General features: G+C 39.7%; 1 protein-coding gene across 1 annotated transcript in view; it reads right to left on the reverse strand.

Annotated features, from left to right (window-relative positions):
- SPECC1 (sperm antigen with calponin homology and coiled-coil domains 1) overlaps positions 1 to 14,982 on the reverse strand; it is a gene marked incomplete at its 3' end in the record, with an annotated part of 75,174 nt that overhangs the window by 8,145 nt on the left and 52,047 nt on the right. Inside the window, exons 10-11 of the mRNA XM_082008628.1 lie at positions 11,787 to 11,937; positions 10,756 to 10,858 (exon numbers count right to left, since the gene is read on the reverse strand). Of these exons, the coding sequence (XP_081864754.1) occupies positions 10,756 to 10,858; positions 11,787 to 11,937 (254 nt within the window). The remainder of the gene's footprint in view (positions 1 to 10,755; positions 10,859 to 11,786; positions 11,938 to 14,982) is intronic.

A 14,982-nucleotide genomic window follows, 5' to 3' on the forward strand; every position in this document is an offset into this window, starting at 1 on the left:
CAGTCTCCATAAGAATTGTTTTAACCTTTCTTTGAAACTTTGTGTTTCTATCCCCATCATCCATATTTCTAATGCTTCTGCCAGCCATGTCAGTAAGCCATGCATCTTATTGCTGATTACACATGTATGAAACATAGCTCAGATAACATAAAATGCCATCTGAAAATACTGTTGAATTATGTAATTACAGCACAGTGAAATGACAAGGAACTAGTGCCAGCTCTTTAAAGGTTATCCAATTTACTACATTCCTTTTTTATAAAGAAACCCCATTCCCCATCACAATCCTTGCTCCACTGCTGCCACAGGTGTTGCCTTGGGTTTACCATTTATCATTTGCTTCAGTAAGTGTGAATTAATGGGACTTCTTCGCATAGACAAAACATTAGAAAGAGTTTATGACTTTTTTTTTTTGCAAAAGCTTCAAACAGTTGACTACAGACTACAGTAGTCCCATGGAAGGACAACATTTAAAAAGAGGAAATTTAACAAGCTCATTGTCACGCATCCTACACAAAGAGTTTTCATCTTCCAACTATTTTAGTCTCTCAAAAGCCAGAGATCTGAGAAGATACCAAAGAGTCAGGCATGTCCAATTTTCTTCATTACCTGTCCTCATTGGGTCATACTGGCAATAGTAGGTAGCATGATGGTCTCAAGTTCTGTGCCCAAAACAAGTCACCTGACAGCAGTTGTCTCAGAATCATCATTCAGAGTAAATTGTAAAGCGATTCTAAAATGATCTGTGCATTCTTCAAGCTCAGCTCTTTCTTCATGAGATACTGAGGAGGTCCATGACCTCTACAAGGCAGCTTAGTTCTAGTATTTTGATTACAAAAGAGATGTGGTGCTGTTATAGCTAAAGTTTTCATAAAAACAAAAAATGGGAGATATTTAAGGTAATAGGTGATAAAGTAGTTATATGACTTCCCATTTCCCCTGCTTGCAAGGTGAAAAACAGTTACTACTGACACTGAAATCACCACTGTAACTATACATATGAGTAACCTCCCTAATGAGCCAAATAGCATCCATTCGTGCCCATCAGATCTATTGCTTCCAATGCTGTGAGGACTGGCAAACTTTTCACTATATTTTGTTCATTTTTTTTAGGTTTTATTTGCATTTTAATATATAAAGACTAAATTTTTAAAACGAAAACAAATTCTGGTGAACAAGCATTGAGAGTAGTTGCTGGCACAGTGCACATAACACAGTGAGTGTATTTGAACCTTTCCTAGCAAATGATCTGAGTTGTATTGAATGCAAATTACCCCACGACAACATTCTCATTACTAAAAGTCACCTACTTCAAAGGTCTCACTAAAGCCTAGTAAAGTAACAGGGGTTTGCACATATTCCTCATTTTGGGTCTTAATTTATCACTTTGCACACCAGCTTCCACTTGAACAAGAGCAATGGAGAGAGAGAATGTGTAATGCTGAGTTCACAGGGAGCTGGCTTTTTATTACAGAAACATACAGGACCAAATGAGAGCTGGTATAAACAGAACCAATTTTATGGACATCTCTGGGCGATTTCAGAGATGAGGTAATGGTGACAAAGGATATATATCAAGTGTGACTGGTCCTTCTGTAACTTACAGCACTGTCACATTCAGTGAGTCAGCAAGAGTGTTAGGTGTATCTGGAGAGGCAGATCACACAGCAAGACCAGGAACTAACAAATTCTCCTCATTGTAATAATCCCATTAGCTATTGATGAGTTCTTATTTTTGCTATGCATCTCTTTTCTGCTCTTCAGTATGAATTATACTTGTCATGCTCACCTGCTGAAAGCCAGCTCCCTGCTTGCTACACAACACTTTGATCCGTTTTCTCACCAACTCGTATAAATGACACCACTGCTGAATGCCACAAATAAACAAGACCGGGCTGTGTTCCTTCATTCCCAAGGCTGCCAGAGTGAAGATGCAGCAGCATAGCTCCGAGGACCACACAGATACTCTGGGGAAGGAGGGAGGGAGAGAGGGGGAGGAACTAGGTCCCCTCTGTGTCCAAGCCAGCAGCACAGCTACTTCCTGCCTGGAGCCCTGGTGCAGAATTGCTAATGCACAAACCAACTGCTCCCACAGCCATTTCTGATTATCTGTATTGAGAGTTCAGAGACTAGCCATGTCCTGGAATTCCTGGGCAGAGGGGTAGGCTGCAGACCACAGCAGGCTCACGGTAAAGGATGGAAACAAGGTGGGAAGAGGTCTGAACAGCAAAGGATATTCATGGAATGGGCAGCTGGGCTCAGCTCTCTCCCAGTTAAATTCACAGTTTGGAGCTGTTCCAGCTTGTGACCAATCAATTCAGTGTTTTCACTGATTGTCATTGCATCCAGGCAACGCAAGGAAAGTGTCTTGGACTTTGGGATGGAGAGAATGTAAATGCTATTTTTAAAATTACCCAGCAGGATAGAAAGTTATGCATGAGTGCGCTGCATGGGCGTTTATTTTATCCCTCCAATCAAGAGACTTGTATTTGTTTACAGGATAAAGCCCCTTATGTGAAAAGAGGTAGAGCTTGGCTCAAGTTATTTGGCTACACTGGAGAAGCACGTTTATGCATTGGCATCACTGTGGAGGGGGCTTGCAGATTGGTAATCAACCTGATTATTCCCAACATGCCATGATTCGGCTGTTGCATTTATTTTCCAGACCGAACCCTGGGTCCAGCTGGGACATACAGAGAAATTGGATGTACACATTTAGCCGTGTTTTTATTTAGAGAAGGAAAGCATTTATTCTGGAAAGAAATTGGGAATGTCTTGAAATTTTAAGCATATATTTTCATTAATTAAAAACTCTCAAGATTGCTCTTTTTATTAGAGCATCTTTACAAATATTACTGAAACTCATAATCATCCAATGATATGAAGTGATATGATATGATGATCTACTTTTTAACAGCTAAGGAAATCAAGGCAACAGTATTGCAAGACTGCCAAGGTCACAAAGATGCTCCAAAGCAGACTTGGGAGCAAAATTCCTGACCAACTTATTGTCAGTTTTTATTTACAGAATCACAGAATCATTCAGGTTGGAAAAGACCTTTAAGACCATCAAGTCCAACCATCAACCCAACACCACCAAGCCCACTAAACCATATCCTGAAGTGCCATGTCTACACGTTTTTTGAACACTTCCAGTGATGGTGACTCCACCACCTCCCTGGGCAGCCTGTTCCAATGCTTGACCACTCTCTCCGTAAAGAAATTTCTTCTAATATCTAGTCTAAAAAAATCACAGGATAATCCCTCTTATCTCAATAGCTCTTACCAAGACTCACTTCAAACTTTTGCATAAATAGGAAAAGTCTCTCTGAAGTCAACATCCTCCTCTTTGGCAAAAAAGAGAGGTACACAAAGAGAGCCATAAATTTCACCCATTTCTCAGAGACTCACAGAATTTGCTAATAACTTCCTGGGAAAAAGGAAGTTGCACATATGTCCTACTTCTAAATGTCAAAATGCTACAAGTAATGTGGATGCAAAGCTCTTCGTAAGCATGTGCACCCTCTCTTAACAGAAGGGATATGCTAGCATATGGTACTTCAGGGTAAGTGTCATTGTTCACCAGAGAAGAACTTCGTTGCATTAATGGTAGTGGTAAATATTAAGACAGACAGCTTTTCCTGCTTGCCTAGCAGGCTCCGGCCACTAGCCTCTAATCTCAGCCACACAGGTCGCCATGGCAAAAGGGAAATCTTCCCAGTCCCTCCCAGAGGAGAGAGATTGCCATGAATGCTGCTTAGAATGAACGGATGGCTGCCATTTATATCCGGAGGGGGTTTTGTTCAGTGTTTTTCTTCACCCACATCACACAAACTAAGAGTTGGGTTTTTTTGCTGTTGATCTTCGGCACGCAAGATCACAGTACTGTGGGAATCCAGCCTTTCCAGACTGCACTTAAGCTGTGCATAACAGGAGACGGGATTTAGCTCCTGTCCTTGTTACTTGAAAGACCTCACTTGGAAAGGCACCCAGAAAACCTGTACATCCACTCCTCGGTGTTACTGCTGAATTACGGGATGCCACCATTTACCTAGTTCTCGTGCCTAGTTAAATATTTAGATAGAAACCTGGTTAATATTGATATAGGAGAGAGATACTGATAAAATTTGGAAACATATTGAAACAGTCTCATGTCACTTGTTGACATAAACACAGAAAGTAATGTAGAAAAGGGCAAGAGAATCACTCCCATACCCAAGTGCACATCTTGTGGTTAAGAAACAACTGGGATCTTGTAAGTATCTCTTTAGGACGCTGCACAGCTGTGCTGGAATTCTGAAGGCTTTAAAACTAAGCTCCATTGTATTAGTGTCAAAGGAAGTGTTTGACCAATTGTTTTACAAGCCAAGGCCCAGGAATTACATTCTGCCCAGGTTCAGAGGTTGAGAGGGTTGGTCCTGGTTTTTGTCCCATTCAGCTCTTTGATTCCTTACTAGAGCTGCCGGCCAGAGCACCAGCCCTGAGGACTGCGGTAGCATTTGCAGTATAGTCTCTGTTCACTCTGTGATCCGAGACAGTGCGTAACTGAAGTGTGAGTGAGGCAAAGTGCTCGGCTGAGACTTAAAAAAGACTGAGACAGTAGTTGCTTAAATAGAAAGATAATGTCAACTACCCACACTAATGACGTACAAAGAAGTAACAGACTTCTTGTTTCTGAATATAACCCTTAGTTTCCAAAATAAGGAAGAAATCATCAGACACAGACATGTTAATGTACAACTGGCCACACAGGAGCTTTTGGATCTCCTATAAAGCAGGTCCCCACAACGTGCAGCCTCAGGAATACACCTGCTTGATGCATCAGCAGTAAAAAAATAGTTATCCTGGCTGGCTGTCCTAGCAGCAGAGAGTCTACCTCCCTAATGAGAATGCATTGGCCCCGTGACCACTTGACCAAAGGGAATACATTATGTCCTCATCAGCCTATCTGCATTTGTACATCTTTGGGCCACACAATCTGTGCTGGATCTCATCCAGGCAGCAAACAAGTCCAAAAAAAAAAAAAAAAAAAAAGAGAAAAAGGAGAGGGTAATATCATGGAATAGGGCTTGAGAACAAAGAGGATATGGAAGAAATACTGGCTAGTACAGAAAGAAAAAGAATGCAAATTCCTGTGAGAAAAAGCAAGCCACAAATTCATAAACAAAAAGCTAGTATTAGTCTGAGTTTAAACTGAATACAAAAGGATGAAAAGCTTTATGTTATATCCACTGCCAAACCACTAGTCAACTAGTCTCTTGCTATAATTACTTGACAAACAGCAAATACTGCAACAGCCTTTATTTTCCTCCCTAAGCTTTTGCACCTTTGCTACATGAATAACATAGTACTATGCAGAGACATCAACTTTTACATAGTCTGAGACACCAGCTTTATGTTTTTAGTAGTAAAACCATTCAGAATTAGATTTAATGACTTTTAGGTTATGTTCGGAAGTAATTTGTTTCCAATTGCTGCCTATCAAGGCTGGAATAGCCGTAATAGAGGGAATACTTCAGGGTAGGGTGTTTTTTTCTTCTTTTTGAATAGCTGAGGCACTATACAGGAAAGGCACTTTTATTTATATACACAGCAAAGACAAAGGTTGAAGTAGACTCCTCTCAATGCCAATCTGTATTTCTGGAAACTATGTAGGCTTCGGTCTCCATCAGGATATGTAATCAGAGCCCTAAAACTATCTGTGTTTTACGAAAAGGAAGCTTCAAAAAATAATTCACAATTTTTGAGGCAAATATTCAGAATGGTTGGCCACAGATATTTGTATTTTGCTAATTTAGACTAAACAATACAATGCCAGAGAGTATCGTCCTAAAAATAGTTCCTACATACTCCTAAGCATATTTTCTAAAACTGCAGTGTGTTCCTGGGACCTACTACAAAGTCAAGTAACAGCGAATAAGGCATGGAAACAAATAAATCATTTGCTTCTAGCTTTGCTTGTAGTTGCTAGCTTATTTTATGCAGAATAATTAAAAGGAATTCTTTCCTCCAGGAACTACTTGTACAACATGGAAGTTATGTAAAGATTGGTCTGGTTAGTAGTTTCTCCATTCTTTTGAGATTCCTCCAGATGGTATGAAATCGGATCTGAGGCTGGTCCCTCAAATACCAATAAGACTAACACCAATTTATCAGCCATCTCATATTGGTGTCAATACTAACAGGGAACACTGCCTCTTTTCCTGGCGATGCCCACTGACTTTATCCATATGTTCATGTACTGACACTGTCATAGTCAGGGAAATGATATAATGCAATGGCTTGAATGCACAGGTTGGGAATATAGGAAATATAAAAATCTTCAGAGGTATAGCTGCCATTTGCCTTTGTCAGTTCTAGAACATTCCTCATCTACTATTTAGCATTGCTCTACTTAAGACAACCACACAGATAGCTTTACTATAAAACATGGTGGTTCTTCAACAAGTGGGTCCCAAATAGGTCCTGTTAAACCAAATATAACTTTGATAAAAGGGAGAAAAGAGTCGGTCTCAGATTCCTTTTTTCTCTGTGCCATAGGATGGATGTGTAGTGGTTGGAACAAACATGAACATAGTTCTTTTAAGCAAACCATATTCATTAACACGGTAGCAATTCCCTCCCCTCTCTGGAGAGGGTATATGTGGCAGAAACAATAATCCTCAGTTCTAATGATCATGGGTTAAGTGCCTCTTGATGTTTTGTGTTTTCACAATACATCTGTGGATAGTAATAGACTTAATCTAGAGAGGTTTGGCCCCTTGACAAATGGTCTCCACAGAGAGCAAACAGAACCAGGGCACTTAAATAACACCACAGTCACTAACGATATGATTATGGAAGGTGATAATGCAACAAGAATGACTCTCAGCAGCTTCCAGGAGTTACAACTCACAGGAACAGAGCCTATTAGAAGAGATACACCCAATTTCTACTTCACAGTGTTGCTATGATGTATAATCTTTTTAAATAGATGAAAAAAACCCACAAGACAACAGAGAAAAAGCTATTTAAACATAAATAACTTGCTCTCAGCAGGCTTTGTGGTTTAAAGGACTTGTGGTAATTGAGTTCCAGAACCACAAAAGCAGTTCTCAAGTCCGGTCATCTCATCACCCTACATTACACACCATGATGTCAACAAATTCGGAGAGGCAGAAGATACAGTCTTTGTATGTCTGGCAAAAGAGATCACGTGCCAGTGCACAATTCTTATAGGAAACCATATATTAGATTAAGGTGGTTGTTTTTTTTTAGGCTGGAGATTTTCCTCAAGTAAGTTTAACACAAAGCCACTGAGCCCAAAGCCAATTTCACTACAATTCTTTTTACTAGTGAGATTTTGTTTAGCACATCCCCTGCATAGTTATTCAAAATCAACACCCAAAATGCCAGATAACATTCATCTAGGCATTGAAATACGACAACTGAAATCATATGATCAATCATGCCACAGTTTATGCATTCCCACTTTCATATTCTTTTCTCCTAATCATTAAACTGAACTTCCACTTTATTTTCATTCTAGTGATTCTGTTGTCATGTTCTAAATAATTAGTCTGTCTACTTAGCATTCATCTTTTTGACATCAAATCACTGTTTAAATAGGGATTTTAGAAATGACATAGCAGATTAGAGAAACACAGAGACTTTCACGTTTCCCCTCAGTTACTGTAAACTCATGCAATTTCTTTTTTTTTAAAAAACAAATAAAACCCTCCAGGCCACTACTGATTTTGTTGCACTTCTCTCAACTCCCTTCAGTGTTCTGGATGTGTTGTATGAATTTGCCTCCTGAGGAACACACTGAAGTTCAAAGCCAAGGAATGCTCCCACTGTAGTCAATGCAAGGATATATGCCAGGAGCAGGACGTAAATTTCTATCTATAGTATAAGCCTTGTATGGATTAAAGCATTTAAGAAGTGGAGCCTTGTATGCTCCCTAGCTCTTATCCCCAGATACCTTCCTACCTCACTAATCCAGCTTTCCTCAGGGAATCTGGGACATGGGTAGTAGCTGCTACTGAGAGTATCAGTTATTCTAATCCTTTTTGCTCATATTGTTTAATGAAATTTGGTATCTTCTTAATTTAAGCAGAAAGGAATCTCCCTCTTCCTCACCAGCTTGGATCAGGAACTGCTACTAGACCTCAAAGGTCTAGCAAAACTCCATTTTGCCACTGAAAGAAGAAGTTAGGCAGCCAAGCAGCAAGTCTTTTGTTCTCTCATTCCACTGTGTCACAGAACTGAAAACAGTTTGCATACAAAGTTATCTGTGGTTCTGGGCTTCCTATGTTAGAAAGAACATGACAGATTATACTGGGATTTGCACAGATGATGCCCCATAGGCAGGGTTATTGCCTATGGAAAAGTAGTCACGCACGTCATCAGCATTCTGCTCAGAGGAGTTCATTACCTCATTCCCACCATTGCAGTGAGTAAGGCAGGAAGAAGGATGACGTTCTTTATTCCACTCCAGTTCTTTGTACTCAAGAATGATAAAAACTCCCTGTGGAGCTTAGTATCAGCCTTATCGTAAGAGTGCAAAGGTCTGGGAAAAGCAAGTTCAAGAAGAGTTAGTGAATGCACTGTAAAGAGTGCAATGGGAATGTGAATCTGAGAAAGAATGTCCAAGAGAAAATGCCTCTAAATGAAGCAGTGAAGATAAAGGGGCAAGACTCTCACCATCAGTCAATACTGTGTTAGTCCTTTGATTCCTCTGACTTTAAATTCTGCCCTGAGAGCTTACACTCTGGATAATAAGGCGCCCCACCACATCACAGTCTGAACTTCTCAGACTTTCCTGGATCACGCAGTGTTTGTCAGTGCTTTACCTGCTTGTTCTCAAAAATCTGCTGAAAACTCATTCTCCTGCTTTAGAAAGAGTAACGACAGAGAGAACAGCCATGAACAGCACAAGAGCCTCGTCAAAGCAGGAACCAAAACGACAAAGCTTTTTCTGAAACATCATCTGGACAGTCAGGTAGCAACAACACTCCGGCAGCCATATATAAAGCAAAGGCTTCCACTGTCCTCTGAAGCATGGACACACTTTCCTCCAGAGACTAATACTAAAAGGAAAAACAAATAGACCCGGATTGCTCCACATACCTCCTGGGTGGCCTGCTATCTGATACACAGTTAGCTCCACTACTTAGGTTCAGCATAGAAAAACAAAACTCCTTTTCTATTCTACCATGAAGGGAAGACTTGTCACTCTTGGTGCCAGTCTGGTACCTACAGAATCAGGACAGGCCTCTACATTTGCAAAGCCCATAATAATTTCTGAAAGCAATACATTTAGTACAACCTGGGTGTAATCAGAGAAAGAAGACTACAGGCGGGCTCTGAGAGAACACTTCTAACAGTGAACTTGGAGTTAGACTGTCTTAAGAGAAGTGGAGGAAGGTCACCATATGCGCCGTTTGAAACAAAAAAGGGCAACACTGTCAGGAGAAGGTGTTGCTCAAGAGATGGGTTTGATGGCTTAACAGAAATTAGACTTGGAAAAGCTGTATTTCGTGAACCACTTTCTGAGGACTGGATGAGAATGTTCCCCTACACCTTCAAATCCAAGACCAGGAGAATTTTAGTAGATGACATATATAAAATAAGTCAACACAGCATAGAGCACAGAATTTCAGGGGACAGCACTGTAGCCTTTTAGGCAGTATCACAAAACTGGAGGCTAAATGCTAACCCTGGCTTTATTCTTTCTAAAGTATGTCTAAAGTCAAGAGCTTTCTCTGATACCTGTCCTTCTGTGAAATTGGTGCAAGCCAGATGAATATGCCAGTGCTAAGAAATGAATCAAACTTTTCTAGATCAGTTTAAAGGGAAAGCTACTGTCTTTTCTTCCAAACTCCTGCTCCCTGCAGCTAAAGCTTCATAAAGAGCTAGTTGTGAAGAAAAAAAATATTATTTACTTTAAAAGATGGACTCTGCTTTTATTAAAGACTTGCTCCAGGGTGCATACCATGTGGTGATAACTGCTTTTGTCTTCTGCTCTAAGTAACAAACAATATTATTCTTAAGAAAGAAAAATCTCAATGTTATATCAAACCAAGACTATCCTGCACACCCAGCATATATCACAGGATGAACTGTTGTCTTTAATTGCCTTCTACAGCTCAGTTACAAGCAGAACCAAAGGCCTAACTCAATTGCATACCAACACTAGCCAGACCTTGATAAGCAAGAACTGGACAAATAATTATGCCTGTTTAACAGTGAAAATCACTCTGCAAAGAAATGAGATATTCTTAAGCAGTCAAAACTTCCTTTGTAAAATCCCATTAAACTCCAGCAGATTAGAAAGAGTGGGGCCCCAAGCTGCAAACTTCAGTTGATCAAGGCCAAAGACATATTTCTTTGGTTTTACAGAAATGACCAGTGAAAAAACTCTCACAATAGCACATTGCCCACAGGAGCCTACAGAAAAAATAACAGAATGCAATTCAACAATTGATGCCAAATTGAACCTGCTGTGCATATACACTCCATTTCTCACCATCAGCAACCTTTGATGCAGTAAATATTTTGGGTTTGTATACAAATTACTTATGACAATGCAATATTTGGGACTACAGTGTTAAAGAAATGGAAGATGATGGAAACTCTGAGTACAGGTAAACATGCAAAAATCAGCAGACTGAAATACATACATTTCTTTGAAGTGACATTGCTTACTGCGCACCTATAGAAACGTGGTGAATTGCTCTCCAGAGAAAAGTAAAAATATACCTATTGCCTTACCTGGTAACCTTCAGTCTTCTTTTGGCACCATTTCAACAGAGCATTCCTCTTCGAACCACCATACTCCCGAGCCAGGGCTGCCAGCGGGTCCTTTCTCTCCACACTAATCCAGGGAAGAATAAGGGAGAAGAAGATAGATATGCTGGAAGTCTCTTATTTTTTACCGGAGTGTAAATAATATCTGTATGACAAAGCAGAATAGCAGCACAGAACCTAAATGTAAACCAAACTGTAATAGCTTTCAGATCTTGCATTCTATATTTGTCTTGAGATGAGACAAATTCAGTTGGTATCATTGCATACAAAGAGCTGAAAAAAAAGCAGCCTATGGATATTCGATGCCATGTGTTAACCCAGCATTTCTGCTATTGCGTTCATCAGCTTTACTTACAAAATTTTCAAGTAACCTCTTTGCTTTACATATTGAAAACTAGGATTTAAGGTGTATTGAAAGAAAGTATCTAAAGAATGTGTAACAGCATACTCGCATCCAATTGAGGTGCTGCAGAACGAGTTCTTGAATAAAACGGAAAATCTGGAAGCTGTACTGCAGTCAAGGCCTTGAGGACAGTTAAAGGCCAATGATGAAAACACCCACAATTGTCTCTACAGCTTCTACTGTTGGAAAATATGTATGTTCTTTCTCAAGACAAGAAAATGACGTGTCCAGCTTTCCCTTAGACCTCAAAGCTTTTAGTTTTTAACTCACCATAACATGTAAAGCTACAGTAAGACAACAAGAGTTGACCACTCATACACATGATGGAATTCTTGTATACAACTTAGTGACTCCTGAAAGATTGCTATCCTCATTTTGTCATGATCGCTCATCTTACGGATAGTTGTGATTATTATAATCTGAATTTTGACATCTGGATCTGACACAGCCTGGTAATTCTGAACTGGACAGACTAGCCAGCAGAGTTTCCACTGGAGACAGGGGTCCACCAGATTAAAACATTCATCTTGGTGCCAGGTAATGCTGTCAATCTTTCCCGTGTGCTGTTTTTCCCAAGAAACCAAGTTCGTACCTGAGTTTGCTTTGGGGTTTCAAGCTGCTGGGGGTAGAGGTAAGCATTCTGCTGCTGAAGGCCATAGGGGGTTTGCTCAGGGATTCCAGGGAGGGGCTTTTACGGAGGTAATGGTCTGGTTTCAGCTCGTCGTTTCTCCCCTTCAGAAGGTCTGTGGGAATTAAAAAAAAGCTGCCAGTTTGCAGTCTGAGGAATTTGATTAATCACTGTCCTGCCACCCAGCACACAATATGTAGTCTGTTGTTTTGATTCTAAACAAATGTACTCATTTGTTCATTAAACACACATGGGGCTAGGAAACCTTGAGCAGATTAGAGGTGATCATAACAAGGAATGGCTTTGATGATTTCAACAGTACAGACTGCCTGGTTTCCTGTGATTGATACTCCTGCTGGGGGGTAGGGGCCTCAGGTGAATGAGGGGAAATACCAAAATCTACAGTCTTAAAGGTTCAAAAGCGGATCACCAGATATCTTCACCAGATGACTGACCAGCCCTAGTACAACGATTTCTTTTCTGCCATTAGCAGACTTGGAAGAAGAAAGCCTCTTGTCTCCTGAATACAACCCAGATCAAGGCAGCAGCAAAAGGCACTTATTATCGCATCATGCTTGGTATCCTATCTCCCGGAATTTTGTGAAGTCTCAATATATTCATAGCAGATGCATATGTATTTTTATTACACGTATTATGTACTTTTATATAATATATTTTATTATATATATTTGTGTGTGTATCTATATAACTCAAATAAAATCAACAAAATTAGTAGCCATAGAATCCAACATTGATAGGTTTTTAAAGAGAAGCCAAAGAGATCATAGAAATCAAATTATGTCCTCATGCATATCAATCATGAGGTAGAGCAATACATAATACAGGGAAAGTTGGCTACTTCATTTCTACAGACAAACTGTCAACAACCAGGATCTATGGACAGCACATTACGAGTTGTTATCAGAAATTAACTGAATGTGGAACACAAATTTTCTCCTCCTTTTCAGTTACCTCCTTATGTTAATTACCAATTAATGCCATATCACATAGAGGTGTGAATTTCTTCTTGTCTCATCGTCAAAGGCTAGTACCACTGAATCAGTCCTAAATTTCTTTTCAGCAGTAACGGAGGGGGGGGTGGGGGGTAGAGTGTGTGTGTGTGCGCGCGCGCGCGTGTGTATATATATGTGTGTATATATATATATCAGGAGTTGCCAGATAAACACAGCCTTCCAACCAGTGCGCAGCCCTTGCTTTGGCTCCTTTGTAGGCTCAACATTTGTAGCTACTTAGAGCTACGGGCATTTTTGCACCTTCTTTCCACAGCATAAAGGGCTGCTAAGTACCTATCTATTAAGAATTCCAGCTGGAAAAGGACAGAATCCAGTCCCAGGTGACTGCCTCCTTTCCAGCAACTTGGCTGTTGGCAGAGCTTTGTTGCACTGGATTTCATACACCTTGCTGAGTCAGGGATGTCCTTTCTTCCACTCACCCGTCCCTTCTTTGTGTGCACCATGAATCCATAACAAACAAGAAGTAACATACAGCATGCTTTTCACAAGTCTTTTTGCTGGTTTTCCACTATATATTCAAAATGTGTAAGACTCTTCTAGGTCCTCATTACATTGGATTTATGGGGAATTACCTCAAATTTACATAGCCACACCCATCAGACAGGCAACCAGTGAATGATTCTTGGGACTGTTTTAAACTTAATAATATTCTGTTTAGAGAAACAGATCTACTGCAAAAGGCATTTCAATAAACAAAATCTGAACATTATGAAGAGGAATGTAGGTTTCTCACTAGTTTATAAGGATAAGCAAAAAAAAGCACTGTGAAATTGTCATTAACATAATTGGACTGGCTAATGGGATGGTCTAATTAGGAAGTGCTGTGCCAATCATTCAGGATGCATTCATGCACGGTACAGAAAAAGGAAGAAGGATGCCACATAGGTATAAAGGCTATTGGAAGTAGCTAGCTGGAAAGAAAAGAGGGGAAAGACGAGGGCATATTAGGAGTCATTTGAAAAGAGAAACAGGATAATTATATGAAAAATATGCAACATGATTAAGGAAAATCACATTCTGTTAGCACTATCTATTTGCACTACTTAACTATTTAACTTTGTGGCTACTGGCTTGAATCATACAGTAGTGCCTGAAGTGATGCAAGTTAACAGTGTCCAGTTTTGTACTCTGAGTATCACTTGCATGAGTAATATACTTCCTTTGACTTATTTCTGGCTGCTAGAAACACCAGGACAGAACCAGAAAACCTGTGATTCTAAATAAAAAGATGATAGCCAAAGATCAGCGCTCTCTGCAAAGTAATCCATTCTCCTCTCCAGCAATGTAACATTTGGGTCATATTAAGGACATCACAGAATCCCGTTGTGATACTGGTCAGATGGAATCAGACAGAAGATTATTATTATGGAGACTACTTCACCCTGAATTTCCTTGGGGATATTTTTTAATTTGGTTTTGTTTGTATAGGGCTTGAATCAACTGCCTTCTAGGATTATTTAGATTGGAACCAGAGCTATTACAACTTTATAGTAAGTAAGCCTTTGCTATGGATTATTGGAACTAAATTAAACCCAGGTACAAAGAGAAGCTATAAATACAGGAACTAGTTAGATAAGCAACCATAAATTTTTACCATACAACGGCTAATAAAATATCTGTTGATTTCAACAGATTTTCACACAACAATTGTCTATGGGTAATAACAGTAATTATCCATAGCCTGAAGTGGGATATTTTTATTAAGGACTGGTGTTAATATAACACAGTTGACAGATTACTTCACTCTACAGTAAACTGGTCTTATGTTCTGCTTAGGATCATTGTATACTCTCATGCAAGACATTTTCTGGAAACCAAATGATAAAAAAAGTAAAGTCTCTGTTCCACAGATAAGTTCTGCTTGCCTAGCATTTACTCCTGTAGGAGAAGCCAGTAGCATAGACAAGATGTTATTTGTTTATGCTGCCATCTACACTATAACCTGTTTTGCTGTTCAGATCCAGTATCTCTTCATCTTCAAATGATGGAAGGGGAAGTTTAGCAGATTATCTGAAGAGTCTAAAGGTGAAGACAGGTTCTAATTTCTCTCCTGCACTAGCAAACTATTGCAGAAAATCCAGTCTGCCAATGAAAAAAGTTGTGACTGATTTTTTTTTTTTGTCCCT

Source organism: Phaethon aethereus (genome assembly GCF_964289735.1).
Source record: "Phaethon aethereus genome assembly, chromosome: 19".
Lineage (NCBI taxonomy): Eukaryota > Metazoa > Chordata > Aves > Phaethontiformes > Phaethontidae > Phaethon > Phaethon aethereus.